Source organism: Elephantulus edwardii, unplaced genomic scaffold, assembly GCF_000299155.1.
Source record: "Elephantulus edwardii isolate Elephantulus edwardi_28Jun2011 unplaced genomic scaffold, EleEdw1.0 scaffold00236, whole genome shotgun sequence".
NCBI lineage: Eukaryota > Metazoa > Chordata > Mammalia > Macroscelidea > Macroscelididae > Elephantulus > Elephantulus edwardii.
Window position 1 is genome coordinate 586563 of NW_006399986.1, and position 14599 is coordinate 601161.

The 14599-nt window shown below is 47.7% G+C and overlaps 1 protein-coding gene across 1 annotated transcript in view; it reads right to left on the reverse strand.

Annotated features, from left to right (window-relative positions):
- Positions 1-8698: 8698 nt before the first annotated feature.
- AP2S1 (adaptor-related protein complex 2, sigma 1 subunit) overlaps positions 8699-14599 on the reverse strand; it is a 19331-nt gene continuing 13430 nt past the window's right edge. Inside the window, exons 3-5 of the mRNA XM_006898622.1 lie at positions 13934-14047; positions 8957-9016; positions 8699-8800 (exon numbers count right to left, since the gene is read on the reverse strand). Of these exons, the coding sequence (XP_006898684.1) occupies positions 8699-8800; positions 8957-9016; positions 13934-14047 (276 nt within the window). The remainder of the gene's footprint in view (positions 8801-8956; positions 9017-13933; positions 14048-14599) is intronic.

Sequence of the window (14599 nt, forward strand, 5' to 3'; positions counted from 1 at the left end):
AAGGAAAGAAAGAAAGAAAGAAAGAAAGAAAGAAAGAAAGAAAGAAAGAAAGAAAGAAAGAAAGAAAGAAAGAAAGAAAGAAAGAAAGAAAGACTTTAGAAGAAACATACAGAACAGTATTGTCCTCCCAAGATAGACTTGTTTGTTCTTTTGGCAGTCCATAGTAAATTCAATATTATTCTCCAGCACCCTAATTCAGAGGCATAAACTCTTCCTTATTCGTTGTCCAACTTTCACATGCAGATGAAGCAGTTGAAAAAAATAGCATGGCTTGGATTAGTTTCACCTTAGTCTTCAAAGTGACATCCTTGCTCTTTAGCATTTGAAAACTTCTCCAGCAGCCAACTTTCCCAGTGTGAGACTTCAGTTGATTTCTTGCCTGCTGCTTCCATGAGTATTGATGATGGGTCTAAATAAGTCTATCTTGAAGGAGAGTCAACCAGGGTTCTCTTTAGAGGCAAAGATAATGAACTGGTGTGTGACACATTTTGGACATGTTGTCAGGTATCTTGTCCTTGGGAAAAGACATCATGCTGGAAAAGGTGGAGGATCAGAGAAAGAGGAAGACCCTCAATGAGATGGATTAACACTGATTGAAGTGATGGACTTGAACATATTGTGAGGATGAGGCAGGGTAGAGCCAAGTTCAGATTTCTTGGCCATAGGGTCACAATGAGTCATAGCTGACTCAATGGCACCTAACAACACTGTACAGATAAAGAGCCCTGGTGACAAAGTCCGTTACCTGTTGCACTGCTAAACAAAGGGTCGGTAGTTCGAACCCACCAGCCACTCCACAGGAGAAAGAAGAGGTAATCAATCGGCTCCCTTGAATGTTTATAGCCTCGGGAACTGGATGGAGGGTCACCAGGAGCTGGAACCAGCTCGGTGACGCCCGGTTATTGTACAGATGAAAAAAACTCAAGGCTTTCACATGAGGCCACGCAGCCAGCGAGTGGAGTGGGGAAACTGGATTTGAATCCAGACGGTCCGGTTTCAGAAGCTTCATCAACACTCTCATAAATTCCACCAGGCGTGCCAACACTGGGGAAGATCACTTTTTCTATTCCAGAAGGCAACAAGCCTGTCATTTGATGATTCCGATTTGAAAATGCTGGAATTGAAAAGTTTCTCAGATACTAGAGGATTCTTTGGGGAGGACAGGATGGCTGCGATTTGCTTCTAAGTAAGTGAGGGCCAGTGTGGGGCTTTGGCGGCCAACTGCTAAGGAGTTGTGCTTCTCACCCAGAGGTACACGGTTCGAGTGCACCAGCTGCTCTGAGGGGGGGAAATGGGTCATCTCCTCCCGCGCAATTACAGCCTCAGAAAATCCACGAGAGGGTCAGCTGTAAGTGAACTCAACCACACACAATAACAAGTGCGGGAAATGGTTTGGTGATTTCTCACAGCTGTGACATACAGAATGCTCACAGAACTCAAACAATTCATCACTGTTGAGCTGACCCATGGTTGACCCTCCAGCAGGTTTTCAGAGGCCACAAATCACTACGGGAGGAGACTGCTCATCCTTTTGCCCTGAGGAGCAGCTGGTAGATTCGAACCACCTGCTTTTGGGTTGGCAGTGAAATTCCTTACCTCCTAGGCAGAACACTCCCTATGTGACCTGGCAATTCTAATCCCAAGTACTTACCCTGAAGACTTGAAAGTAGATACATCCTCAAATAGATACATGATCACACATGTTCTTAGCATTATTCACAGAGAACACAGCAAGTGCAAAGGCCCTGTGGCAGCTTGGTGCTCTCAATAAGGTTAAAAGAAACAAACCAAAAACCGGGGAGCTCTGGTGGTCTAGTGGCAAGAAGCTGCACTGCAATCCCAGAGGCGCACGGTTCAAATCCACCAGATGCTCTGCCGGGAAAGGAGGGACAATCGCCTCCTGTACCAGTCAGATCTGATTTGATGGCACACACACACACACACACACACAAATAATAAAATAATAAATTAAAAAAAATTTAAAAAAACAACAAAAACCAACAACCTAAACACCAAAAACCCCAACAGACCATCAAGAAGGCCAGGGTAGCTAAAACAGAACAAGCGAGGGATAGAGTAATAGGTGAAGTCAGGCCAATCAAATCAAATGCACGCCACTGAGTCCAAAGCAGGTGGAAATAGTCCAACAGGTTTCTGAGACTGTAAATCTTCACGGGAAGCAAGTGCCTCATTAGCTCAGCACGTGACATGGGAAACCCACAGGGCTTGTTCCGGTCAAGTCAGAGTAGAGATCTTAGAGGTCGTGATTCTGACCTCAGCTGTTTGTTTGAGTGCAGTGGGAGCCCTTAGAAGAGGGGATTGGGAACTGTCTGTTGAGAAGGGTAGACACAGCAAAGAGGCTAAGCTAAGAGGTCAGGTAGGGGGTGATGATGGCTGCAGGGGCAGGAAGAAGTAGTGGGATCCACTCTGAAGGCCGTGGGGACGGGGTTTCCTGCTGGCTAGAAAGTGGGTATAGGAAGAGAGGAGTGGGCTATGTGTCTGAAAAAGTGGTACTGGCTTCTACAGTCTCAAGGAAATGCACTGCTTACAGCTGCACAGAGGCAGCACCCAGTCCCAGTTAGGTCCATGAAAACTGCTTTATGGAGGGGAGATCAAGTGGATGAGGTCTAGGTTACAGCACCACCTCGTCCAAGGTTAAGCTGGGTCAGCGCTGCCTTTCCTCCTGAGAGATGGGGGAGACCCTCCTCCCTCTTCACATCCTCCATCCAAGCTGGACCACCTCTCTCCTCCCCAACCTGGGCTTCAAGGGGGAAAAAACCCAGTCTTCCAGCGCCATCTTGAATTCATTCTCAACCAGCTTGATGAGGTTCCTGTACCCTTTGTCACACAGGCCACTGATAATAAAGCAACTCAGTCCATTATCTTTGGGTTTTCAGAGCCTGTCAATCACAAGGAAGGAAATAACCCATCTTTCTCCCACAGATTAGGGGAGTGGATTCAAACCGCCAGCCTTTGGGTTGGCAGCACACCCCTTTGCCCACTCATTAGACACATGTAGGTATAACACGGTATCATTCATTTGGAAGCTGCGTAATGATCCCCCAAGGTCTGAAAAGCCAAATGCTTGCAGGAGGATTAAGGATGAATGGTCATAGGAGGATTAAGGGTGGATGGCAACACCCTTAATTCCTTCACAACTCTAATGAGATTATGGGGAGTTCCCTAGAGCAAAAACACCCTAGCCAAAAACACCGCTGTGGAGTTAAAAGGGGAGGAAATTAAGCTGAGAGAGGGGTTCATTACCACCAAGAAATAATCGAAATAATCGCCAGGATTGAAGTGCATCTCTTTGAAGCCAGGCACTGAGACCAGTGCACTTGTATCAATATACATACTAGGTTAAAAGGACTCTGACTTCACTCCTGAACGCATCAATATGATTCAGTGCAGCTGTCACGATTACAGTGACTCCAGCGACGGGCTTGAGCGTGGTGGTGATTGTGACAATGGTGCAGGACAGAATAAAGTTCAAACCTGTTGTTCAGAGATTTGATATGAGTAGTGGTTGCACCCATGGAATCAACATCAAGAAAGAAAAAGAATGTGTTGCATCAGGCAAATCTGCTGCCAGACACTTTTTAAAGTGCTAAAGAGCAAGGATTGTCACAGCGTTCAGCATCACAGCAACCACAAGTTACCTCTGCACAGCAACGCACAGACCAGTGCTATACCACCTAGAAGAACGTTTGACAGGAAAACAATTTGAACGCGGCCCAGGGCTGCAGATGAAAATCACCCACCTTCAGCTTGGTAGCATAACTTTCTTTCCACTAGGTCAACAGTGTTGACTGGAGATTCCCGACTGAAACAAGCCTGGAAGCAGGAGCGGCATCCACTTCCGAAATGGCTTGACTCCGGGAACTCTATGTATGAACAGTGTTCAGGCCGTTTGTTCATAGGGTCGCTATGAGTCGTCTATAACTCGACGGTACCAAACAACAACAACAATAACAAAGAGGAAGGATGTGCACACCTATGTTTATCGCGGCTTTGTTCACAATAACAAAGAGTTGGAAATAACCCTAGTGCCCATCAAAAAACGAATGGATAGAGAAGCTGTGGTATATTCACACAGTGGAATACTATGCAACACTGAAAAACAAGGAACTCATGAAATATTATACAACATGAGTGACCCTGGAGGACATTATGCTGAGTGAAATATCTCAGTCATAAAAAGGGCAAATACAAGGGAGCTCTGGTGGCCCAGTGGCAAGAAGCTGCACGGCAATCCCAGATGTGCCTGGTTTGAATCCACCAGATGCTCTGCTGGAGAAGGAGGGACAGTGTCCTCCTGGACCAGTCAGATCTGATTTGATGGTACAATGCACAAAAAAAATAATGAAATAAAAATTTTAAAAAATACAAACAAAAAACCAAAAGGACAAATGCCGTATAATGCCACTGTTATAAAACAGAACTGACATGGGGGTTGGGGAGAAACTAAGAAAAGATGGAATAAATAATGTACACTGCATTGAAACAGAGGAGGAATAGAACTGCTTAAAAGAAAGATAGGATTAGGTAATATCTGCCTGTCCAGAATAAGAGCTGCTGTGGACTTTCACAAAAAATATTTTTTTAAAAGTGCAGCAGCAAGAGCCTTGCCTGGTTGCCCTTGTAAAGTACAGAACATGTTCAACTCTTCCCGGTGGTCCTTGGAAGGGCTCTAACATTGTTGTGAGGGGCCACTGAGTCAACTACAACTAAAAAAAAAACACACAAAAAACCCAGCTGCATAGCAAAGTGGACTGGGGGGGGGGGTTGTGTGCAGGGGGGAAATTGCACAACAATGAAAGGGGTTTTGGGGTTGTTTTTTTTAAAGAGAAAAGCGAACTGGGGGGTGGTGGGCAGAGAGGAAAATGTGCAACAATGAATGGAAATCCAGGTTCTCTATAAACTTTTGTTCAAATCTCAATTAAAATTTAAAAAAAAAAAACCAAAAACAAAAACACAAAAAAACCCACAAGGATGGCAGTGTGAAAACTAAAGTTTGCGTGTTCCAAACCATGGTGTTTTCAATTGATTCATGCGCACGTGAATGACCAAAACCAAAGTATGGGAAGCCAAATTTCAAACTAAATATTTGTAATAAACAGAATGCTGCTTCCGGTTATGAGGGGGGCGGGTATCAGCTGGAATTGATCCTGAAGCATCAAGGCGTTAAGCGTTTACAGGATTCCTGCATTGTATTTGCTAACACTTCCCTCCTGAATCAAACAGAAGGTTTTCAATAGAAAAAGCTTAGCTTCACCTGCACTGGATTCCCTTTGTGATTTACTCCTTGGCAATTTTCAATAAAAACAGGAAAGCTAGGGGAGCTCTGGTGGCCTAGTGGTAAGGAGCTGCAACTACAATCCCAGAGGCGCACGGTTCGAATCCACCAGATGCTCTGCCAGAGAAGGAGGGACAATCTCCTCCTGTACCAGTCAGATCTGATTTGACGGTACACTCACACAGAAATAATAATAATAATAATAATAATAATAATAATAATAATAAAACCAGGAAAGCTGCATTCGGCGCTTCAGTTTGCTTCAGTTGAGAACTGTTCACCTCCTGCTTTACCTCCGTTTTCTCCTACATTCTTGGTGTTCTGTCCCATTATTAACACTTATAAAAATACTTTACCCTCGGTCTACAACACCAAAGAAGGAGTGATGCCTCTGAATTGTGTTGTTGATGAAGAATGTTGAGCATATATACCATGGATGCCCAGGAGAACAAACACATTCGTATTGCAAGAAATGCAGCCAGAATCCTCCTTGTGTGTGTGTGTGGGGGGGGGGTAGACTTCATCTCGCATACTTCGGACATGCCAACGGGAAAGATCAGTCTGTGGAGAAGGGTCAGTGCAAAAGAGGAAGCCCCTCAAAGAGATGGATTGACACTGTCGTGGCAACAATGAGCTTAAACGGAGAAATAACTGTGAGAGCAAAGGGCAGTGTTTCATTCAGTTTCTCTGGGAGTCAGGCTCATTTGATGGCACCCAATATCATCACATAACAACGTTCTAGACAGAGCACGGGTCAAGAGCTGGGTCCACTGGGCAGAGCAGAACCTCTAGTGAGGGAATGGTTAAAAGTCTTTTTTTCAGGGAACTCTGATGGCCTAGTGGCAGGAAGCTGTACTGCAATCCCAGAGGTACGCGGTTCGAATCCACTAGATGCTCTGCTGGAGAAGGAGGGGCAATCTCCTCCTGTACCAGTCAGATCTGATTTGACGGTACACATACACACAAATAATTAAATTCAGAGTCTTCCTTTCATCTCTCTAGCATCTTATCCCCTTTCCTCTACCTGGAGAGGCCTCCCACCTTCTGAGCGTGAGCACATCACACAAAAGCAGCTTCCTCTCCCAGACTCCCTTGCAGAGAAGCTGTGGGGACACAATCAGTTTCCTTGATGGGTGTCCTTCTGCTGCGGAAGGCTGGGGATGGGAGGGTAGAGGTAGGTGATGGGATAGGAACCAGGCAGAAGGTAGCTGGTGGGGCAGCAGCAGTCACGGGAGAGTTCCAGAAGCTACAGCAACAGGTCTAACAGCAGTGCTATATCCAGAGTCACCAAGGATGTGATGGGCCACGTGGCCAAATAGAAGTTGTGCTGCCAGCTCAAAGGTGGGAAGTTTGAAGACACTGGATGCTCGGCGAGGGAAACAGGGGCAATTTCTTCACATGTGATTTACAGTCTCTGAAAAACCCACTGGAGGGTTAGACTGAAAGGCCAGACTCCATGTTATAATTAAATCCCTCTATGGGAAATTTTTGCCCCAAGGTTTTGTCTTGAACTGCTTCCCCAAACAGTAACTCCTACCATCTATAACCCAGAATGTAGGTGTGTTGCACTCCATGAACCCTTGAAATGTCCCACAGCAAAATGCAGTCCGCGTATCTCTGTGCCTTTGAAGTGTTTCAACAGTAGCCCAGCACCTGGGGCAACAAAAATATAAAAAAACTCCTGACCAACACCAAAAGGAGGTGATCCTGTCTCGCTGCTGGGACCCCCGCTGTGCAGCTAATAAAACACCCTGTAATCCTGCGGTGTATGTACCATGAGTCGCTGGGCATAACAAGATATAAGGGTGGGTTTTGACATGAAAAAACAAACTCGCATTTTCCAGGGGCGAAGCCCAGCACAGCTCCTCGGCACCATCTAGTGTACTGTTTTGTTACTGCAGGCTCAAGCCTGGCTCCCTGCCCTCCTCCAACAAACTCCGGAACTCGAAGTCAAGTCTGTGGGTCTTGCAATGAACATCGGACTCAATGATGGGTAAAAACAGATGCAGGAAAATGCAGGGTTCCATAGCTGACTATGCAGCTATCTGAATGGTGCTATGGACATTATTGATGGGGATAGTTCTGTATGAAGCGGACAGATCAGACTTGGCCACCCACATGCTGCATCTGCTCCTTTCACAGGGCCCTGGTTAATTTAAACATTAGCAACAGGAACCCACCCCAGGCACTATGGGGAAAAGGCTTAGCAACCTAGTTCTCTAAAGACCCAAACTCCACTGCCAGCAAGTCAACTCCAACTCACAGCAACCCTGTAGAGCAGAGTGAGAAAAGCCCATAGGCTCTCCAAGATGGCACATTTTTTAAAAAAAATTTTATTGTATTATTTTTACGTGTACCGTCAAATCAGATCTGACTGGTGCAGGAGGAGATTGCCCCTCCTTCTCCAGCAGAGCATCTGGTGGATTTGAACCACATACCTCTGGGATTGCAATGCAGCGTCTTGCCACTAGGCCACCAGAGCTCCCCAAGATGGCACATCTTTACAGAAGCTAACTGCATTTCTCTCCTGCAGAGGAGCTGGTGGGTTCAAACTGCCAACCTTGTCGGTGATCATTGTCTGAAGACTCCCCACAATTGGCCATGCGGTACAAAAGGGACAGCATGTGCCCAGGGATAAAACTCTCAAGACCGGAATGAGCAGGAAAGGAGGATGAATGGAGAGGGGACAAACACGAGGCAAGTCGGCAGAGCGCTGTCACCTCGTGGACACTGTCATCAAAGTCACAAAAGCAGGTATGAACTGTTGAAAGGAATACTAATTTGCTCTGTAATCTTTGACTCAAATCACAGGAAGGAGGTTAACAAAAAGAAAACCCAGTGGAGTCGTCCTCTGTTAACACCTGGGTTTGCTGTGTGTTAGAACTGACTCGGAGGCAACGGGTTTGGGTTTGGGGGAGTTTATTTTTGGTATCAGTATTATCTTAGGAGCCAGTGGGCGGCGTGGAAATCTGTCACTCCCTTCCAGCCTCGGTCCCCTGTGGAAAGGAGTGGGACTGACATGTGTCTGCATCCCCATGGCACTCGGTGAGGAGAGGTGTTTGCTGACTGACGGCAGAACGCCCTGAAGGTCGAGGCTCCCGGGAAGACTGGAAGAAGGCTCAGAGATGGCAAGGCCAGGCTGGGAGGGGCCACAGGTTTATTGAGGGCTCCATACACACACTCACAGCATCACATGACAATGGCACGGTGACTCGGTACACGCACGAGGTGGCCCCCCACCTGACTGGGGCCCCAAAGGGAGTAGGGGCAGCCTCCTCTTCTGTGTCCCAGACCCAGCTGGGTCCCTTCCTCCTGGGCGGCTGGGGGCGGCAAGGGGAAGTGGGTGGCGAGGCCAGGCAGCTGGGGGGGTCCCGGAGGGGAGGGACTCGCGGGGGGGCCCCCTCACTCCAGCGACTGCAGCATCAACAGCTGTTTCAGCACCTTAGTCTGGCTGGTCTCCCGGATCTCACCGGCCAGGAACATCTCATCCACCACCGTGTAAACCTGTGCGGAGGGACGTGACATGGTGAGGAGACCCCAAAAGGAGGGGGGACCTTGGGAGGGGGCTCTGACACTCAGGGGTCCACAGGGAGACCCAGCCTCCTCCCGCCCTCCTAGCCACACCTCTGCTCAGACCCTCCATCCCCACCGAGAGCCCACCTTGTAGAAGTTGAACACCAGGTCCAGCTCGCAGACATTGTGGAAATACTCATTTAAGACCTGGGAGGAGAAGACGGAGGCAGTTAAGAGATGGACAGAGGGACAGAGAAAGCATGGGTCCAAGGTCACTGGGAAGGGGCGACAACACGGACAGTCGTCACAGTTATGAAGTCAGCTCACGGCCTGTGAACAGAGATCTGAAGCTTGCCTTAGTCTGCACCGCCCAATCTCTGTCATGTTCAAGCCCACAGTTAGAGTCGCTGTGTCAGTTAATCTCATTGCGGGTCTTCCTCCCCCACCCTCGACCTTTCCAGCATGATCTTTCCCTGGACTGACTGGCCCCTGCTGACAATATGTCCAAAGTCACTGAGATCAAGCGCCCCCATCTTTTGCTCCAATGAGCACGCCGAGTGTACTTCCTCCAAGACAGAGACGTGTGTTCTCTTGGCAGTCCATGGTTGTTCAACACTCCTCTGCAACACCACAATTCAAAGACAGAGATTCTTCTCCGGTCTCACTTACTCACTGCCCAACTTTCAGATGCACAGGAAGCAATTGAAAAGACCAAAGGTAGTGACTTCACCTGGATGCTGGCACAGCAGTTCAACGACAGCCCAGGAAGGGAAAAGACAGCTGCGAGTCTTTACAGACACACCTCGGATGTGCCACAGGTTCAGCTCCAGACCCCTCCCCGGTAACTACCCACCCAGCACAGTGAACCACGTGGATCTCCCGGGCCCCCGGAATGTCAACAGCATCGTACTAGGCTAATCTATTCTGTTGCCACACCATTATAAAAAAGCCTGAAGTGGTAAGGAGCTGCAACTACAATCCCAGAGGCACGCGGTTCGAAGCCACCAGATGCTCTGCCGGGGAAGGAGGGACAATCTCCTCCTGTACCAGTCAGATCTGATTTGACGGTACACTCACACAAAAATAATAAAATAAAATTAAAAAAAAATAAAAAAGACTGAAATATGTGGAGAATTACTGAAACATGACAGAGACACACGCTAGCCACATGCTGTTGGGGAAACGGCACCCCCAGCTTCCTCTGGGCAGGGACACTGCAACATTTCATTTGCAAAAAAAAACGTGAAGAAGCCTGTATATGATAAGGGTCTGTGTCTCTCTTTTTCTCTCTCTCTCTCGCCCAGGCAGTCGACTCAATGGTACCGAACAATAACATACAAAATATGTGGGAAAAACTCCACAACAAAGATAGATGAAGAATCTATTTCAAAAGTGAGCTGGTGGCCTAGTGACAAGAAGCTGCGCTGCAATCCCGAAGGCACGCGGTTCGAGGCCACCAGCTGCTCTGCAGAAGGATGGGCAAAATCTCCTCCCGTGTGATTAACTGCCTGTGAAAACCCACCGAAGGGTCAGCTATGGGTAGGTTCTGACTCTACAGTACTCTACAAAAGCACTTGCATTACATATTTCTTCCAGGAAGATATACAAATGACCAATAAAATATATTAAAAGAATCTCAACATCATCGATTCGATTTGATTCCTATGTGTACCATCAGGTGAAATCCATGTGTATAGCCTGCTTCTGTGTTTCTTATTTAAAGTTCTTACGTATTAAATTGCATCAATTTACTGAGTTAAATGTAAAGAACATGGGGAGCTCTGGTGGCCTAGTGGCAAGGAGCTGCAACTACAATCCCAGAGGCACACGGTTCGAATCCACCAGATTCTCTGCTGGGGAAGGAGGGACAATCTCCTCCTGTACCAGTCAGATCTGATTTGACGGTACACTCACACAAAAATAATAAAATAAAATTAAAAAAATTTAAAAAAATGTGAAGAACACCACAGATTTAAAAACAAGTACAGAGTGCCTGATTATATTTTTAATTCCGCAAATACCTAGCATCCCAAAGTAACATGTAAACAAATCCCTATGCTGCTCAAGGACTTCTTTCCAATCACTACAATAAACTAAATGGCATCAGTCCTAATAGATGACTTTTGTGTGTGTGTGTGTGTACTGTCAAATCAGATCTGACTGGTACAGGAGGATATTGCGCCTCCTTCTCCGGCAGAGCGTCTGGTGGATTCAAACCGTGTTCCTCTGGGATTGCAGTGCAGCTTCTTGCCACTAGGCTACCAGAGCTCCCCAATAGATGACTTTTTATGTAAGTTACGGTTTCATCCATTCTTTAACTATATTCCTGATGTAGCAAAGAGGGACAATTTTCATCTACTGAATTTATTTAAAACAAATTGACAGGTTCACGCTCCTGCCTTCAGAAAAGCCAGCAGTATTTCTTAATATACTTAGTGTTTGTGTTTCTTGTGTGTTTCTTACAAAAGGTATCTGCAATGAATAAATCTTTGAATGTGCAGAATTCTATCATTCTATCTCTAGTCTCATTTCTCTGAGTCCATGTTTTCCAGCTACTGATCCTTCTTCCCTGTTCCCAACTTTGGCATTCCAGTCACCCATTATTGTCAATGCATCTTGACTGCATGTTTGATCAATTTCTGATTGCAAAAGTTGGTAGAAATCTTCCATTTCCTCCTCTTTTGCTCTAGTTGTTGGTGCATATATTTGAATGATAGTGGTATTCACTGGACTTCCTCGTATATGTATGGACATTATCCTGTCGCTCACCACACTGTATTTCATGAGGGATCTAGAAATGACTTTTTTAATTATGAAACCAACCCCATTTTTTCCTCACTTTTTCATCCCTGGCATAGTAGATCATATGATCATCTGATTCAAAATGTCCCATGTCAAGCCATCTCATTTCACCAATACCTCGTATGTCAATATATATGTGTTCCATTTCATTCTTAACAATGTCCAATTTTCCTACCTTCATGCTTCTCACATGCCATGTTCCAATCACTAGTGTCTGCTTACAGCTGTTCCTCCTTTGTGTTTCTATTTCTAAGATCTCAGTTTTAAGGGAGCTCTGGTGGCCTAGTGGCAAGAAGCTGCACTGCAATCCCAGAGATATGTGGTTCGAATCCACCAGATGCTCTGCCGGAGAAGGAGGGGCCATCTCCTCCTGTACCAGTCAGATGCAATTTGACAGTACACACACAGAGAAAATAATAAAATAAAAATTTAAAAAAAAATCTCAGTCTTAATTGCCATGTCTGTGAGTCTGCCATGTCTGTTAGTCTAAGCGTGCTCTATTGTTCACAGGGTTTTTGAAGGCCTCTCATTTCAGAAGTGGATGGCAAATCCTTCATCAGTCATTAAAAAAAAAACCCTCAAGAAGCAAAAAACCCACAAAACTGCACCACCGCTGTGAAGCCCCACTCACAGCAACCCTCCACTGAGTTTCTGAGGGAGCTCCGGGGGTCTGGAGGCAAGAAGCTGTTCTGCAGGCAGTTTGGATCGACCAGCTGCTCCTGGGAAGAAAGACGGACAATCTCTGGCTCACTGTGTATGTTTTAGGTACGACAGCGCACAACCCCAGCACTGTGCTTCCGAGGCTGTAAATCATCGAGGGAGGAGACTCCCCACTTTCTCCTGTGGAGAAGCTGATGGCTCCCAAACACTGAGGGCGCATGACTCCCCGCGTCCCCAAGGCTCCTTCGTCAGCCACTCTCTCACTGCCATGGAGTCAGAACTGACCCGCACCTGACCCTCCTCGGGGTCGCACGGGAAGAGACCGTCATCTTTCTTCTGAGAAGCTGCTAGTGGATTCGAACCGCCAGAGGCTCAGCCTTTGGGTTTACGGCACAACTGCTGACTGGCCACAGGCCCCTTCTTGACTCACTGTCATCACTGTCTAGCTCTCTCAGTGCCGTCAAGGCGAAACCGACTCATGGCTGCCCTGCCGGCAGGCTTCCAGGTCTGTAAATCTCACCAGAGCACATGGCTTCTACTTCGCCCATCTGAGCAGCTGCTGGGCCAGAACCGGCTATCTGCCTCCGGGATGGCAGGGCGACTCTACCCGCCGGGCCACCAGAGCTCCCGCATTAGTCATCAGGGGATGGAAATGCCAGACAAGGCTGTGTGTCCACACGTGGGTGTTTGACGGTTCGCCACGTGACCAGAGCGGACCCTGCCCCGTGCACAAAACAACTCCTAAAGATAAATCCCCTGCCGATTCGGACTCACAGGAGCCTTTAAGGGCAGAGATGAACCGTCCACAGGGTTTCCAACCAGATCGCCCTACCAAGCGGTCCCCATAAGGACAGAGATGAACTGCCCCATAAGGTTTCCAAGATCGCCAGGCCTTTCCCCCATGGAGCCAGTTGGTGGGTTTGAACTGTCAACCTTTCAGTTAAACCCCAAACAGCTAAAAGATGCCACTTCACACCCGCTAGCAAAGCTATATGGTCAGAAAAAAAGAGAAGAGGGGCTGGCGAGGATGTCTTGAAGAAATGCAGCCACAGCGCCCCGCAGAAGCAGTGAGAAGGTATCAGTTCCTAAAGACAGACGTCATGCTTGGTAAGGCAGACGGTCATAGAAAATTAGGGGGACCGTCCATGAGATGGACTGACACAGTGACCCCCACAGTGGGCTCAAACACAGCACTGATATGAATGGGGCGGGACAGGGCAGGGTTTCACTCTGCTGAACACGGGGCCTCAGGAGGCAGCATCCGCTCAGATACCACGCAGAGTCTAGATTGATGAGTACAGGCTAGATTAACACAGTCACAAAGTACGGGGTCATCGGGCAACCTCTGAAGGGGACAGGAGAAGCAAAGGTCATTAGATGGTAGTAGGAAAAGATGGCAAGGGAGACAGATGGACAGAGATGGGGAGAAAGAGACCAGCAGGTGGACAGAGAAATGGACAAATGCAGATAGAGACAGATGACATAAGGAACAGATATTAACACACAAAGAGAGACAGGGACAAAAATAATGGGAAGGTGGGTGGAGAAACACAGTGTCTGTCCCCTGCCCAGAGTAGAGAGGAGCACATGCTCCCCCAGGCCTCCCCCCAACACCCTCCAGGCCCTCCCACCCTCTTCAGGCCGCCCCTCTCAGTCACACACCTCCACGAAGTTGTGGATGGCCTCCAGGTAGGCCAGGTTGTTGTCGTTGACATCCACGCAGATGCAGAAGTAGAGGCCAGCATAGCGTCGGTAGATGATCTTGAAGTTCCGGAACTGTTGGGGGAAAGACTGTCAGTGCCTGAGAACACCCAGGACCCAGCGGGCTGGACAGAGAGGGGCCAAAATAACTCCATCCGCCTGTCCCCACATGGTCCGGGGGGCCCAGGTCTGTGCCAGGCCGTGTGCTGAGGACACAGCGTGCACCAAGACAGCCCTGGCACTCTCCTCCAGACAGGGGTGACCTAGAGCCAGCAGGGCTGGGATGAGGGAGCCGAGGGTTCAGGGTGGGCTTCCTGGAGGAGGGGGAATCTGAATGGATGGAAAGAACAGGACTGTTTGTGCCAAAGCCCAGGGAGCCTGGTGTGTTCACAGGCATCCATCCGTGTGAGACCCTGTCATTCTCTTCTGAGTAGAATTCATTCTTTGAGTCCTTCTACAAACATTGTTTGAGCACCTACTGCATCCAAAGCCCCATGCTAGGCAGTTTAGGGGTCACTACTGAAATCAAGACTGCCTCTGGCCCTGCCCTCACTACGCAGCAACATTTATCAATGTAAGTGCAGTCATACACACACACACACACACACACACACACACACACACACA